This window comes from Rhinoderma darwinii, chromosome 13, assembly GCF_050947455.1.
Source record: "Rhinoderma darwinii isolate aRhiDar2 chromosome 13, aRhiDar2.hap1, whole genome shotgun sequence".
NCBI lineage: Eukaryota > Metazoa > Chordata > Amphibia > Anura > Rhinodermatidae > Rhinoderma > Rhinoderma darwinii.
This window is the reverse complement of record NC_134699.1, coordinates 45140766-45155291: the sequence shown is the minus strand read 5'-3', so window position 1 is coordinate 45155291 and position 14526 is coordinate 45140766. Positions and strand designations below refer to the sequence as shown.

General features: G+C 42.4%; 1 protein-coding gene across 4 annotated transcripts in view; it reads right to left on the bottom strand.

The window, feature by feature from the left end:
- Positions 1-2830: 2830 nt before the first annotated feature.
- Positions 2831-14526, bottom strand: part of ACOX1 (acyl-CoA oxidase 1) — a 21952-nt gene continuing 10256 nt past the window's right edge. For 2 of the 4 annotated variants that reach the window (XM_075845634.1, XM_075845632.1), the window contains exons 3-14: positions 11552-11712; positions 11231-11338; positions 10992-11111; positions 10791-10906; positions 10005-10174; positions 9618-9780; positions 9309-9499; positions 9021-9200; positions 4719-4824; positions 4476-4619; positions 3616-3822; positions 2831-3333 (exon numbers count right to left, since the gene is read on the bottom strand). In XM_075845634.1, coding sequence (XP_075701749.1) covers positions 3283-3333; positions 3616-3822; positions 4476-4619; positions 4719-4824; positions 9021-9200; positions 9309-9499; positions 9618-9780; positions 10005-10174; positions 10791-10906; positions 10992-11111; positions 11231-11338; positions 11552-11712 — 1717 coding nt within the window. In that variant the 3' untranslated portion in view covers positions 2831-3282. The remainder of the gene's footprint in view (positions 3334-3615; positions 3823-4475; positions 4620-4718; positions 4825-9020; positions 9201-9308; positions 9500-9617; positions 9781-10004; positions 10175-10790; positions 10907-10991; positions 11112-11230; positions 11339-11551; positions 11713-14526) is intronic. The other 2 variants (XM_075845635.1, XM_075845633.1) reach the window with 2 other exon arrangements.

Sequence of the window (14526 nt, the reverse complement as noted above, 5' to 3'; positions counted from 1 at the left end):
GACTGTAGTGGTTATATGGAGGTTCATGGTCTCTGTATAGACTGTAGTGGTTATATGGAGGTTCATGGTCTCTGTATAGACTGTGGTTGTTATATGGAGGTTCATGGTCTCTGTATAGACTGTGGTTGTTATATGGAGGTTCATGGTCTCTGTATAGACTGTGGTTGTTATATGGAGGTTCATGGTCTCTGTATAGACTGTGGTTGTTATATGGAGGTTCATGGTCTCTGTATAGACTGTAGTGGTTATATGGAGGTTCATGGTCTCTGTATAGACTGTAGTGGTTATATGGAGGTTCATGGTCTCTGTATAGACTGTGGTTGTTATAGGAAGGTTCATGGTCTCTGTATAGACTGTGGTTGTTATAGGAAGGTTCATGGTCTCTGTATAGACTGTGGTTGGTACATGGAGGTTCATTAGCACGCCGCCACTGGACTGTAGCAGTGGACACATGTTCTGTGGAGTGATGAATCACGCTTCTATTTCTGGCAGTCTGATGGATGAGTCTGAGTTTGGCAAATGCCAGGGGGACGTTACCTGCCCGACTGCAATGTGCCAACTGTAAAGTTTGGGGGGGGGGGGGAGAGAGAGAGAGATAATGCTATGGGGTCGGCCTAGGCCCCTGAGTTCCAGTGAGAAGAAATCTTAATGCTTCAGTATACCAAGACATTTAGGACAATTGTATCCTTCCGACTTGTGGGAACAGTTTGGGGTTTGGCCCTTTTCCATTCCAGCATGACTGTGCCCCAGTGCACAAAGAAGGGTTCATAAAGGAATGATTGGGTGAGTTTGGTGTGGAAGAAATTTACTGGCCCGAACAGAGACTTTACCTCAACCCCATCCAACATCTTTGGGATGGAAATAACAAGCCAGGCCTTCTCGTCCAACATCATTGTTTTACCTCACAAATGCTCTTCTAGATGAATGAGCAGAAATTCCCACGGAGAAAGCCTTGCAGAAAGCCTTCCCACAAGAGTGGGACCTGTTTAAGCTGCAAAGGGGGGGGGGGGGGACGGGACCATCTTCTTAATAATCCTTATAATAATGATTTAGACTGGGATGTCACAAAAGCTCCTATAGGTGTAATGTGTAGATGTCCCAATACTTGTGTCCCTATAGTGTATTTCGCTACATGTAACAGGTGAAGTTTCCAAATGTTTATTTGTTGGTAATTGGTAAATTCGCCTGAGTGTAAAGATGCTGTATGAAGCACTGAAATAACATGAACACCTATAGCGATAAAGGGGACCTGTCACCCATATGCTGCCTTCACTGCTGTAGCGACAAACTCGCTGATGTCAGCAGCTCGCCAATTATCTGCTACTGTAAAGCTGTTTCTGAACTTACATGGAGAACCCGGGAAGCGTCAGAAGAGAGGAGTCTGAAGTATTCATGAGCTGCCTCTAGCTCCGCCCACACTCCACTGATTGACAGATGCACATCGGGGAGATTGTCAAGCAGAAAGGGGGCGGAGCTAACTCCAGACTCCTCTCTGCCTCTGCTGACGAGGTTCTCCATGTAAGTTCCTTTGAAACTGCTTCACATTAGCAGATAAGTGACAGACCGCTTAAATCAGCGCGTCCGTCAGTACATTATGCTGCCTTCAGCACGAGCAGCATAATGCGCATGACAGGTTCCCTTTAAAGGTATTTGATATAGGCTAGGTTCTCATCTGCATTGTAAATTCTATTTTTCTGTTCCTTCATAAAATTAGAAAAACTTATAATGGGTTCGTGGTGATGAAAAAAAAAATACAAATATTTTCTCAGAAATCTGTCAATAGATGTCTGTATGTCAATCACCATTAGTCATTAACAGGGGAGAGGACGTGGCCTGAAGGATTTCACAGGGACAACAGAATCCTGCTGCTGTCACCGGATATATGTATGGATTTTTGCTAAGCAAGGACCCCGGCAAATTCTAGATTTGGAAACAGCCAGAAGAAATGGCACTAACGTTAGTTATTATTTCAGATTAGAATTCACAGGGAAAGCTTGTTTTTCTTACTAGAGTCACTAAATGATCACTCCCAAAACAAATATACGGATGTACATATAATATAGATCACACCTTGACAGCGGCTGTCAAATTCCAGCTGTATTCTTCTTAGGTACATAATAATAATAATAATGTTTTCAAAGGTCTTTCTGGAATTATTATCTTCCAATTTCATACTCATGTCCTCGTAATGTATTGACAAACACTCTGCCACAATTATTTCACCCATTCAATGAAATAAAGACAGACAAATACGAAATTTAGATATATTGTCAGGTACTTACATCATTATTGTATTAATTACAGGTTCTAGTAGTAGGTCACGGAGATCCAATATGGTGACCTAATAATCACCTTATCAGCCCTGCAGCTTAATATTGGGCAGTAGAGAATAATATTACAGTAATTACCATTTGTCTAGAACATTCAAACAAATTCTAAAACATTTTGCAGTTCATTCAAAAAGTTAAACCATGTTAAAAATGAGGTCTACTTAAAGGGGTTTTCCCATCAGGGATATTTATGACATATCCACAGGATATGTCATATATGACAGATACATGCGGGTCCTACCTATCTCTAGAACGGGGTCCCCTAAACCCCATTCTACCGCTCTGTGTTGCGGCTGAAGCGTCTGATTTCCAACCATGAAGAAGAAAACAGCTTAGCTCGCTGAGCTACGCTGTTTTTGCAAGTCCCATAGAACTAAATGGTAGTTACGATAACTGTATCTCACATGCTATGCTGCTTCCGTAACTGCCATTCACTATGGGAGTTACGGAAACAGCGTAGCTCAGCGAGCTAAGCTGTTTTCTTCTTCATGGTTGGAAATCACACACTTCAGCCGCAACACTGAGCGGTAGAGTGGGGGTTTAGGGGGCCCCGTTCTGGAGATAGGTGGGGGTCCCAGAGGTGGGACACACATTTATAACATATCCTGTGGATGTCAAATGTCCCTGATGGGAAAACCCCTTTAATAGAGGCTTCATTACCCCCAAGCTGGCATCCTGGAATGTACATTTTATACCAGATGTATATATGTCATTGAGATGTAAAAGCGAATAGTGACGTCAGCGGGGGCCCTCAGTAGAGGCTCACACTGAAAGGGTCGTTAGCGGTACAAGGGGGAATTTAGAGAAAACCATTACAGTTCCCATAGACCAACCCCTCCTACTTAATATCATTTTGGAGTAATCAATAAGAGAGAAGATCTTTGCAAAGAAAGCTAAAACCAAAAATTATACAATGAATTCTGCTGGTCCGGTTTCCATTCAGAAAAGAGAATCACAGCTTGGACTGAAGAGGTTTCAGATATTTGTAGAAGGATTCATGAACCTAAAAAAAGAAAGGAACATTATTAATTTTCCATTCAAGTATGGGATAGTAAAACGTAGCTAATGCACTGACTACAGCCGGTGGGACGTGGCCCGGAGGGCCCGCTCCGATACAGGAACGGTGCTGCTGGGGAGAACAGCCTTAGAGATAAATGACAAATTATAATGAAAGGGCCACTAGGCAAAGAATTTTCACCTATTTAGATTAAATAAAATTAAGTTCCATGTTCGCTTTAGACGATTAACCCTTCATCACCCTAATCCACCTTTTAGAAAATCTTACCTGTGTCTTATTCAGGGGTGATTTCTTTGCCCATTCAAACATATTTTCGTACACGTTCCCATCGTACCTCCCGAGTACAGAGCCCAGCTGAGTGTCCGTATAATCAAATGCATCCACTAGAGCTACTGCATTAGGCCGGATTACTGCCAACAAATCCTTAATCCGCTGCTGTACCTGCTCCAACTGGGAAGTTGTCAGGAGGCTAGCCTGCAAGGAGGAAAAATGCTATTACACCACCATTCTCTGATCAGCAATTTTCTATAGATATACAGTACATGATGCACAGAAAGAAAATAGTATCTTCATAGGATATGTACACTTTTGCAAAAAAATGATTGCTGAAATGCATGTAAAATTAAAAATAATAACTTTGAAAACAGTCTTGATTTTAAAAATACCTACCGTTTTGTGTATACAGCTCCTGTGTAGATCCATGTATCACACACAGCTCTGTACAGCAGCTGTATACAGCAAGTTAGGATTATTTATATCAGGACTTCTTGCAAAGTTTCTTAATTAAAAGTGAACATAACCTTTAAAAAAAAAAAAAGAAGAAGAAGAAAGAAGAAAGAAGAAAAAGGAGAAAAAAAAAAGAAAGAAGGAAAAGAAGAAGAATCCACACAGAATGAAAGCAATAATCTCTGGACTGGATGTTCAGCCATGCTTAATGAAGACCATTTTATATGGCTTGTCTGCCATAATAGGCCAATGGCCCAACATAATCTGGATTGCAATGTGAAATCATCTTAAACCGGATGTCACCACTAATAAGCCACATTCCTGACCCATGTGCCAAATCGCTGCCAAACCCCCCCTCCCCCCCCCCCCCCATACTGTGGAGTAATTTCTTGCACACAGACCTGCAGAAAGTCTCCAGTATTCCTGCTGATTCCATGCAGAGTGTAGAGGAGACAGAGTGAGCTCAAGATACGATGAGCGGCCACATCCACCACCTCAGACAGCTTGTCCACAAAAAGCTTGACTACCACAAAATGACAGTGTGCCTGCAAATTAAAAGAAAATTAAGTATTATAGCAAAAAAAGCCAATTACTGGTTTACAATGCGGAGTATATAGAGCCAACTATTGAGGTTCCGGTCTTACATCGGTGGCCCGGACCAGATCCACAGAGTTCTTGTTCCACGCATCTTCTTTACGCTTTCCACGTTTCAGATCAGACTGGACATTTTTGGAGGCAGCCACGACTAGCCTAGAATACAGGCAAGTAAATGACTGAGAGCTCGTAACATATAAAGGTCTAATAAAAAGGAAGTTAACCCTAAAAACAATACATAGAATTGCTTTTCATTCGCTGCAAAGATCCAAAACCAAAAATAAGGACGACAATATATGTTTATGTAAACTAGAGGCAGATCACAGGGTGGACGACATTAACAGGTTCCCGGCCGCTGGCTGCGTTTTTACCGCCAGCGGTCAGGGTCCCTGAAGTCCGCCGTACAGACTAATTACGGCAGCACTTCAGAGAGAGTGTGCACGCTTGATCGCGGCCAACAGCCCTGGGCACAGTATCAGGGACCAATCGGTTGCTCCCTGATCATGTGATCGCTGTGAGAGTCAATCACAACGATCACATGCATTTCTATAAAAAAATATAGTGTGCACGTGATCGGGTGCACACAGTACTTTGCCCACGCTATTACCAACAGCTCTGGGCAGAGTAGCAGGGACAAGATTGGTCCCTGATCATGTGAAAACCAATCACAATGATCACATTTGTTTTTATTTTGAAACTTCTGGCAGCGAATCTCCTGCCTCTTTTCTTCTCCTTACACATTGTTTCAGTGTGAGAAGAAGAAGAGACATAGAAAGATTCGCTGCCAGAAGAATATACAGTGTTACAAAAAAATACATGGTCACCTACACGTCATTATTTTTATAGATACATTTCCATCTAACTTTCTATCTTTATTAGAATAGGCAGGTAGGGAAAATCTGTTATAAATTTTTTTTATTTTGCTTAGTTAGTCTTAGTGACATTATGGCAAGAAAGTTGTTTAGCGCGGAAGAGGCATACGCCATGCTGTGGTCAGACTCAGACAGCATCAGAGTTGGAACCTGTTTTAGGCAGTGACAATGATAGTCACATCAGGTTCGTCTTCAGGGGACGTTATCCCTGACGCAGTTGAAACTGTAGAACATGGAAGCGCAGGGCCCAGTAGCGCTGTAGCATGGGAACCTGGTTCGGCCCTCGTATGGGCACCTGCGCCACTTTTGGGCCTAGAATCCACGCATTTACTGCCATCTACGCATTTACTGCCACTCCTAGCATAAATGTGGACAATTCAAATTTTTCCCAAATGGATTACTTCTGTTTATTTATTACTGACGACCTCCTAAATATGATCGTCCACCAAACCAATTTATATGCCACTCAGTATATAAGGCAGAAACCTTCATCCGCCCATGCCAGAGATTGGACGGCCACCAATTTGTCAGAATTAAAAAAAATTTGGGGCCTAAATATGGGCATTGCAAAAAAGCTCCACATAAGGTTGTACTAGTCAACAAGACCCACCCAAGCCACCCCAGTGAATTCTGAAGTAATGCCCAGGTCTCGTTCTGAAACGATAATGAGGTTCCTTCACTTCAATGACAACTTACAGCCCCCTCCCCCCCCCCCCCCAAGTACCGATGCAAATAGTGATCGGTTGTTCAAATTAAGGCCACTGATAAATTGCCAAACAATTTATAATTTATTCCTGCAACTTTACACCTCAGAGCAGAATGTAAGTGAGGACGAATCCCCCTCAACTTCCATGGAAAGCTTAGAATTGCCAATATCTACCCTCCAAAAGGGCAAGATATGGCATTAAGCTTTATAAATTGTGTGAAAGCGGGTCAGGATATACTACCGCCTTCAGACTTTATGAAGGACGGGACTGCTCAATAATGGTTCCTGGATGCCCCCCATTCGCATGCTGCGAGGACCGGGGCATGTGGTACCATGCGCAAAAATCGAATTGGTTTTCCGCAGCAATTAGTGGGGAAGCACATGGTGAAGGGGGACTCCTGTGCTTGTGCATCTGAGGAATTACTGGCGGTCAAGTACAGGGGTCACAAAGATGTATATATGTGCTAAGCACAATTTCTACCGAAGCAACAGTTGCAGTGAGGGAAAGAGGGGCAACATCGGACAAGCACAAACCAGTGAGCGTGTCCGAATATAACAAGTACATGGGGGGGGTGGATTTAAGCGACCAGGTTTTACAGCCCTATTTAGTGAATCGGAAAACGAAAACCTGGTACCGAAAAGTGGCCATTTATCTACTACAGGTGGCCATCCACAACTCATTTGTGCTGTATAAAAAAAAAATAGAGGCAGACACACATACCTGGATTTCCAGGAGAAAATTATTGAAGGCCATATATTTGATGTTCAGGATACCAGGGAATGCCCCCAGTCTGAGGATGTCAAAAGGATTGACTGAAAGGTGAATGGGACTGATAAAATGCCTAACACTAACTAGAAGCAACCCCCAGAAAAAGTGCCGCGTCTGTAGAAAAGATGGGCGGTAAAGATTCCATATTTTTTTTTTTTTTTTTTCTCCCTCACAACCAGGCCTGTGCATTCACCCATGTTTTAAACAAATACCACGCTGTTCTGAATTATTTGATTTTAGATTATCAGTTGAAAATATAATTGCCCTACATTCCATTTTTATTTTCCCCCTGATTTTACTCCAAGGGTGAGGGAGGGAATGGGGGGGGGGGTATCAGATTTGCAAATTTTTCAATGTTGGACTGTTGGAAAGCGCCATTTGCATTAACCTGCAATTTCTTGTTTTAGGAAACCAAAATAAAATAAAATTCCCATTATACCCCTAGATGAATATTTTGGGATTTCTGCTTCAAGAGCAGATATTTTGGAAGTGTTATAGAAACTCAACTGAGTTTTGTCAAATCAGCTTTGAAAAAAAGGCGATTTGTGAAATAAGCTTCTTCTATCGTCCGCCCTCCTACATCTCTATGTGATAAATAAGGCACACATATTTGGTATCCCCATGCACGGGAGAAGTAATAATGTGAAAGGGGATTAATTTTGTCCGTGGTCCATACGGTGTGTGAAAATTGCTCACGTAAACTGACGCATTTGCTAAATTCTTGCATTTTTTCCAATTTTGCCCACTTTAGAGAAAAAAATTAAAATGATGTATACTGACAAATGCCACTAAAACTAAGCCCTATCTGTCCTTTAAAAGAGTGTAAAATTCAAAGATAAACTTTATTCACCTGCAGAGTTCTAGTTATCTAAAGAAGCGCATAGCAAAATTGTGACATTTTCTCTGGTCATTTAGTTGTAAAACAGCCTAGTCCTTAAAGGGAACCTTTCACCCAGGGTTTGTGAAGCCCTCCCCATTACATGCTGCACTCTGCTGCACATGTAATGGGGAGGGCTTCACAAACCCTGGGGCACTTTACTTTTTTTTTCTACCTCCCACCGTTATTTAGTTATCGGTGCCGTTATATTTGGCGCCCGATATTTAAATAACCCCCTGAACAGTCAACAGGACGTGTACTGTCAAGGGGGCGTGTTACTATGACTGTGACACTGTCCAATCAGATATGGACAGTGCCACAGCATGAGAGAGTGTGTGATTGCAGTCTTTTCATCCGAACAGGCAAAGGGGCGTGTCAGTGATACGGACAGAGCCGGGGAGAGGAGAGCGCGCATGCGCGCTCATCTCTTGCGAGAGATCAGTCTTGTACTTTGTCTGACAAACTGGCAAGGGGGCGTGTTATGTATGGGGAGGTGAAAGATTCTCCTTAACCTGTTAATGTACGGTTGTGTAATGTCAAGAGAGAGAGAGATACTATTTGTAGCAGTTCTCTACACCTTTTATCGTACTAGTACAACCACATAAGTGATGTTTCAGCTCATAAACTAGTTCTTTCTCAAGCAATGCTTAATTGTTCAAAAGAGGCTCAACTTCTTTATGAACAGAAAAATTGCTTTTTTTTTTTACACTTTGATGCGGTCATGGATTCCTGAATTTAAGGAATACTATTGTCGACTCTGAACTCAACATAGACTCCATGTGTTCACCTGTCCGGTCTAGAGGTGCTGGCGCTGCAATTTTCTAGAATTTAATTTCCAAGTTTAGTTGCACTTTCCGATCTTGCATCTGGCGTGGAGAGATACAGGTAGCAAACTGGGCAGTATAGTTGCCAAATTAATAAGACCCATGCACAAGACTCTTTGGGTGTTCTACGGTCGCCTCAGAAACTATACCAGCCAGCGTGCTACCTGCTCCTCTTCATGCAAGATTGAATTTTCGTAAACGCATTGAATAATTGAAGAAACGGACATCAGTTTTTCAATCTGTCATCTACCTGTCAAAGAATAAAATAAAAAAGGCAACCCTTGCCATCCATATTTTTACTTACCAAGCTGCCCGTTGTTTATAGGCTTCTACTAGACTGTCCAGGTCGTTAATATCTGTCACCAAAGACCGCCCAGCCAGGGGCTGAGCCTGCACACGGTGTAAGGACACATCATTAAGGTAGGAGACCATTCCTCCAAGGCGTTCTCCAGATAAGGCTGCAGTATAACTTTTGAAAAGGAACCTGCATAGGAACACAGGGGGAAGTCAACACGGCAGTTTACATACGAGTAACATTTTTAATTGCGGTTACGGTGATATGAACCACACCCCCCCCCCCCCAAGCATTTACCTGGCTGTCTGCAGCATCATCACTGTATTCTCCCCCTCATAGGTACATGCTGGAGTAAATGTCACGTAGATGTCAGGGATTCCACTGCTGCAAGAGTATCCATGCCCTCCACATGCCATTCTGAATTCTTCTATGCCACTGCTTGCAACCCATGTAGTAAAGGCTTTCAATCCTGCAGAGATTGCATGGAGCTGCGGAAATATTTGAGAAGTTGCACGCCACTGATGGTCTGTTCTACATGATACATATTAGGTACAGTACATAATGCAAGACTTGTTCACCAGCCCTCATTCACTCAGGTAGGTTCACCTCTGGAAGTTCACTCAGGTTCCCTTGCTGGATGTCACCTGTTATTCTATGATAGGTTTGGCTCATGTAAGACCCCACAAACTGGAATGCATATGCTGTGGCTAGTAGTGGGAACAACTTGTATTGCTGGGTCTGGAAGTCCAGGATCTGTGGCTCAGGCTCCCTGCAGGAGACAGAGGGTAGGTCATGTAGACGTGTAATAATATAGAATGGGTTAGAACATGATAGGCAGTGGATGAAATGTAACTCAAAATCTTGATTGTGACTTAGCACATCATCCTGAAGCCCTACTTAGGTTCCTGCGAAATAGGGATATCCCATCTGCCACCAGGCCAGGTAGTTGGACAATAATTTTTTTTGTTTGTACAAACAGTGAGTAACACTCACCCAGGTCTGATCTCAGATTGATGTCGTACAGCACTGTAGCGCACAGCAATAGTGCACGCCCTAGAGAGGCTGCGTGCAGAGTCTCCCACAATCATGGAGCGGATAAACACCATGGTACCATAGGTCAGCTTATCACTAAGTGGCTTTACGTAGGTTCCATCTGGTTCCACCTGAGAAAACATGGATGTTTATAAAAGAGAGATTATATTTATGGTCGGGATGAATTCTCACTGAAACGCGTCAGCATCTAAACAGTTCAGTATGGCTTGAAGGGTGCCTAGAGACAATAGCATTCACCCAAAAGGAGAAGTTGCCCCATATCCGCGATACATGGGCAGTGCATTTATATGCTATGCACAACTTTGAGGGCATTTTTTTGTTTTTGTTTTAAATAAATAGATTAGTCTGTGTGTTTAGTGTAAGTTTGTAATTTAGTCTTTATTAGGTACACTAATTACACGGACTAATCTATTTTTTTTTTTTTTAAATGCCCTCAAAGGTGTTTATAGCCTTTAATTTTATAGTTTTGCTTTCTTCTCCTGATATTGCACCACGGACAGCCCAGTGTCCATGCTGCATGCCACGTATATGATGATAAAGAGAAGACATAATGTGGGCCCTGTCTCCTACACTCCCGTATACAATACAGGTCTTTTGCACTGTGGCTCCTATGTTAGGGAATAGGAGCTCTACGATCGGTCTCCTTTTCTTCATTATGTGAACAGCATGAAGCACAGACACTGGGCAATTCATGCTGGAGAAGAAAGGAAATGTACAGCGGCTCACCTGTGCATATTTCATCAGCATGTTTTCACGTGGAATGCGGACTTTGTCGAATTTCAAGAATCCATTGTCGGTTTCATGAAATCCAAACTTGGGCCCGATATCTCCAACAGTCACACCTGTAGTGGAGATAAAGATTGTGATGAACACAAACACATAAGACATTTATAAGTGGGCTTGCAAAAGATTTTAAATAAAACCCACCTAGCAAAGGCTCATGTGTACCCATCTGACGAATAGGAACAATAAAGGCTTGTAGCCCCTTGTGTTCCCCTTGGGTGTAGAGTTGTGCCAGCACCACAGCATGATTTGAGGTCTTCCCCACTGCAGATGAGAGACAATTATTATTATTTTCCCCATACTAATGATCATCACTCTTAACTGCCCTCAACGCCTCAATTCTTATGGGCAAACCCACAATCTCCACCCTGGCAATATCTTACACCCTCCAGGCCACCACTTGATAGAAGACACAGTGGGGCTGTTCAGAATGAACTCCTGCGTAGATGGGTCATAGGTGGCAGTTGTCTCCAGTCCTCTCAAATGTGTCCCTGTAATGAATAAAAAGGGGATGTTAAACAAAATTCAGAACAAACAACCCTTAGTACCTCCCAAATAATGGTAAAAGGCATCGCAGTGTTAACCCTCCCAGAGAAACCTGCAGAAAACCTACACTATATACTTAAATCTAATTCTACAGAAAATCTATAAATTGTTACTATAAAACCCATGAAGAAGCGAAATGCGTCAAAAGTCTTTGTTACCATGTCCCATTTCAGTCTGGGCATATGTTCCAATGATCTCCAGGTTCCAGGCAGGCATGAAGAAACGGTCCTGCTGCTCGGGAGTAGCCTGGCTCAGTAGGGTGGGCAAGAACATGCCTAAGTGCAAATCAAGGGGCTCAGGACGGCCCCGGTGTACAAAGCTGCAGAGGAATGAGGATGGGGTAGGGGGGAAATGTTGGAAAAGAAAAATCGGGCAATCAACAGACAGGAGGTGCAAATAAGAGGTGTGAAGAAATTTGGTAATTGAATAGTGAAGTGATTTTATAAGGAAGGATAGAGAGGAGAGAGGGAGAGAGAGAATAACATGATGAGTATATTGATTTCTGTGGTGAAATAGAACACGGAATTATTTGTGCAACCCCAATCATTTTACCCCATGGCAAGATGTCCTCTATGAAGAGGACATGGGCCACTTATCCATTATCAGTGAAAGAGGAGAATGAACCATCTTTACCAACAAGAAATATATAAGCTGTGAGTGAAGCTTTACCAGGCCAGACAGAAAATGAGAAAACACCATATGTAACCGAAGATGTAATTCAATATTTATCTACAAGATCAAATTGCCCTTCAAACATTGAATTTCAATCTCACAGATTTGTGCGTCTATGACATTCATGAATTTAACAGATGTTAGACTCAAATACCATTATATAGTGTGTAGGTTCTCCAGGCTCCGAGCTATTGGTTCAGCAAAAGTGCCCTCATATGGGAATGGAAAATCTGTACTTCACCTACTTTCAGGCCACAAGTTAAAGCGAACGTCCAACATTGAACACCATTTTGATTTTTTTAAATCTAAATAGGTCCAAAATTTTGTGAGTCCATCTTAAAATGAAGTACTATATAATGGGATTGTAAACTCCTGCTCTCAGCACTGGTGAAGGCCAGGATTTGGGCCCATGAGCCATTACTTGCGCGATCTGCAAATGATTGACATTTTGATCATTTGTGAACGGTGATGGTAATTTGCATTCCTGTGCACGAGACAGTATGCAAGAGCAGCAAAGAAAAGGGCTTAAAAACATTTATAATGTATTATAGTGAATAACAAAATTACAATTACTTATTGAGATGCAGCTTTTATGTATCCTGGATACATAGAAGCTGTATCTTGCTCTGAAACCCGAATCCGTCAGGTCAGCAGGACTGACCGCTCCGGTGACAGCGGGACATGCGTGTGTCTGACACGCAGGATCCACCTGTTATCAATCACATCTAAGGCACATGACCGTAAAAAAAAAAGTCTGTAATTGCGGACTACAATATGGTCCGCAATTACGGACCTGCCCGGTACTATTAGCCGCGGACACCTTTCCGTATCGCTACGGAAGGGTGTCCGTGCCGGGAAATATGGAGCATGTCCTTTTCTGCTTTTACGGGCTGTGCTCCCATACTTGGGAGCACGGCACGAAAATGCGGCCCGTGGATGTCGGCGGCTGGCCGTGCCCACAATCGCGGGCCGTGATTACGGGCACGGCCGTGTGCATGAGGCCTAATTTCTTATATAAGTTCTTATATAAGTTCTTACTAAAAAAAAAAAAAAATTACCTATCCAATCGATTACGAGATTGTTTTCTCCTGACATATTGTACTTTGTTAGTGGAAAAAAGTTGTCGATAAATTCAATATTTATTTGTGAAAAACACAAATTAACAGAAAATGTGCAAAAATTAGCGCTTTTCTAAAAATAAATGTATCGGCTTGTAAAACAGATAGTAATACCACACAAAATAGTTACTATTTCACATATCCCATATGTCTACTTTATGTTGAAATAGTTTTTTTTGAACATTACGTTACAAAGCTTAGAACTTTAGCAGAAATTTCTCACATATTCAAGAAAACGTCAAAAGGCTATTTTTTCAGGGACCAGTTCAGTTCTGAATGGCTTTGAGGGGCCCATACAATACAAACCCCCATGAATAACCCCATTTTAAAAACTGCACGCCTCTAAGTATTCAAAACAGCATTAAGAAAGTTTCTTAACCCTTTAGGCGTTTCACAAGAATTGAAGCAAAGTAGAGGTGAAATTTACAAATGTAATTTTATTTGCAGAAATTCCTATTTTAACCTTTTTTCGGTAACACAACTCAATATTTATTGCCCAGATTCTACAGTTTAGAAACATCCCACATGTGGCCCTAGTGTGCTAATGGACTGAAACACCGGCCTCAGAAGCAAAGGAGCACCTAGAGGATTTTGGGGCCTTCTTTTTATTAGACTATATTTTAGGCACCATGTCGGGTTTGAAGAGGTCTTGTTGGGCCAAAACAGTACATACTCCCAAAAGTGAGCCATTTGAGCCATTTGGCAAACGACACCCCTCAAGGAATTTATCAAGGGGTATAGTGGGCATTTTGACCGCTGTTTTTTTGCTGAATTTAGTGGAATGAGGCCGTGAAAATGAAAATCAAAATTTTTTACCAATAAAACGTAGAAATGTAACATTTTTACAAGGCATAAAGGACAAAAAACACCCCAACATTTAAAAAGCAATTTCTCCCGATTACAGAAATACCCCATATGTGGTTATAAACTCCTGTTTGGACACACAGCAGAGCTCAGAAGGGAAGGAGCGCCATTTGGCTTCTGGGGCTCAAGCTCTGCTGCAATGATTTTTGGGTGCCACGTCGCATTTGCAAAGCCCCTGTGGGACCAAAACAGTGCAAACCCCCAAAAGTGACCCCCATTTGGGAAACTACGCCCCTCACAGATTTTATCAAGGGGTGTAGTAAGCATTTTGACCCCACATGTTTTTTGCCGAATTTAGTGGAATTAGGCCATAAAATTGAAAAGCTACATAAGGCTATGTTCACACGGGGTATTTTGCCGAGTTGTTTGACGCGGAAACCGCGTCGCAAAACTCGGCAGAAACGGCCTGAGAACGCCTCCCATTGATTTCAATGGGAGGCGTCAGCGTCTTTTTCCCGCGAGCAGTAAAACTGCCTCGC